We start from the raw sequence: 2,195 nt of genomic DNA on the forward strand, positions 1-2,195 counted from the left end.
TAATAATTCTATAGTCAAACTGTTCAGAAACGTTTATAAAATCAAAAATGAATGTTTCCCTTCATTTTTAAGGTATTGAAATCAAAAGTTCAGTAAAAATTTCTCAACTTAAATAATCCTGTTGTGAAATCTAAACAAATTTTGAACAATGACACAGTAAGATGTAAAGTAAAACATGATTTATTAAAAAAAAACGTTAATAGTACACAAAGAACAACTAAAAGATAACTATCGTTTTATTTGCAGTTACAAAATAATATGAAATTTATACTTAGAATTTGTATAGTTTAATACGAACCTTATTTATAAAAACAGCAATCAAGATATTTCCAATACATTCGAAAATTTTTAAAACGTTGTAACTTTTTATTTATATTATCTAGATGTACCAAATATGGAAGAACACGAAATAGTTTCAGTTATGAAAATAAACAAGCTTTTGCATGAAGATGATACAAACAAAAAGTTCACCAAAATCATCCAAGATAAATTAGCTGTTAAAAATGTTTTAGTATTTTATAGTTTTGCTCAACTATACAACCTAGCAAGTGTCGCCGAGTCTTCTTTGATTTATATAGAACGTTGTTTTCCAATGGTAGCTGAAACTGAAAACTTTTTAAACTTGGTTTTTAGTCTTGCTGCAAAATTACTCGGAAGTTCGAAATTAAATATTCACTCAGAGATTGAAGTGTTGAATGCAGCATATAATTGGTTGGAACACAATAGTGAAGAGCGTAGCAAGTATGCGAAAAAATTGCTACTTAAAGTCCGATTTCCTTTGTTGTCAGAACATGCATTACAATATATTTTAGATTAATTTTCATTGTGTTCTACAAAAAATGACCATGTAAACATATTGGACACACTTTTAAACAACAAAAACTACGCTGAAAATAAGTCTGGTGTTTATTACACAAGTCGGTATTGTAACCAAAATAAATTCAACTTGCTTATTTGTGGTGGTTATTATAAAAGATTTGATGAAGTTGTGAGTAAAGTACAACGAATTGATGGAAATGATATGAGTAATGTAAAAGAACTTAGATCAATGAATAAAGGTAGATGGATTTTTGAAGCTGTTTATCTTAAGGGTGAAATTTATGTTTTCGGTGGTAATGATTATAATAGAAAGCCATCTGTGGAAAAATATTCACCTCTAATTAATGAATGGACTTTAGTAACTGATATGATTGATGCAACATCAGATTTTTGTGCTTGTTCATTTATAAATGAAATATTTATTTTTGGGGGTAGTTATGCTGACTACCATTCATATAGGAGTATAATAACTAACAAATGCTTACAGTTCGATCCGAAAAACAAACACTGGAAAGAAGTTTCTGGAATGATTGAAGCGAGATGTAATGCAGCTTGTACAGTTTTTCAAGGAAACATTGTGGTCACAGGTGGAATGAATCAGGGAGCGTTGAAAACAGTAGAATCATATGACGTGTTTGCTGATAAGTGGTCACCTATGCCTAATATGACGAATCGTAACTGTTTTCACAATTCAGTTGTTGTAAAAAACAAGCTGTTTGTTGTTGGTCAAGGAACGGACAGCTGCGAAGTATTTGACAACGTCTGTAAAACATTTGTTGTTTTAAAGCGTCAACCATATATCAGAAACAATAAGAGTGTGGTATTGGGTGATAAAATTTTAATATTTCAAGAAGAAACATCAAAAATAGTTTGGTATGATGTTGATAAAGATGTATGGTCTGAAAACTTGTGTGATGTAACAAAAGATCTTTCGTACTTTTCCTGTGCGAAGTTACCTTGGTACTAAAATACATTCTCAGAGTACACTGCGTACTTAAAAATTTGTTATAAGATTTGAAATAAAGGATTTAATATTATTGAAAACACATTTAATAAAAAATTTATAAGTTAACAGTCGTGTATTTATTTATTTTCTAAGTAGGACTTCAATCTTAAAAAAATATAGTTTAATTTCGTTTAATGATTTCAAGTTTGATGAATATTAAACTCAAAAAGTTTCATTACATTTTTCTAAAAAATGAAAATAATTATACCGTAGTAGTGATAGGTAGTATTTTAAGTCGGTAGGTCCAATAAAAGAGTCGGAAGGTGTATTTTGTCATTTTCAATTTTCTATGTAGTTCAAATTAACTTCGGCTGCATTAATACATTAAAACAACTCAACTTGATCAACAACATAATTTTATTAAAACTTT

General features: G+C 28.8%; 1 protein-coding gene across 1 annotated transcript; it reads left to right on the forward strand.

Moving 5' to 3' along the window:
* Nucleotides 1–394: 394 nt before the first annotated feature.
* On the forward strand, nucleotides 395–1,786 carry LOC145845442 (kelch-like protein 26). Its single transcript, XM_082952706.1, has 2 exons — nucleotides 395–741; nucleotides 919–1,786. The coding sequence occupies exons 1-2, from the start codon at nucleotides 395–397 to the stop codon at nucleotides 1,784–1,786; spliced, it is 1,215 nt and encodes a 404-aa protein (XP_082808832.1).
* The last annotated feature ends 409 nt before the right edge of the window (nucleotides 1,787–2,195 follow it).

The sequence above is a fragment of the Thalia democratica genome, unplaced genomic scaffold, assembly GCF_965202585.1.
Source record: "Thalia democratica unplaced genomic scaffold, ktThaDemo2.hap1.1 HAP1_SCAFFOLD_50, whole genome shotgun sequence".
Lineage (NCBI taxonomy): Eukaryota > Metazoa > Chordata > Thaliacea > Salpida > Salpidae > Thalia > Thalia democratica.

Coding starts and splice junctions, on each gene's coding strand:
- LOC145845442 (XM_082952706.1), top strand. CDS start 395: ATGGAAGAACACGAAATAGTTTCAGTTATGAAAATAAACAAGCTTTTG. Junction 742..918: donor AATAGTGAAGAGCGTAGCAA/GTATGCGAAAAA, acceptor TTATTACACAAG/TCGGTATTGTAACCAAAATA.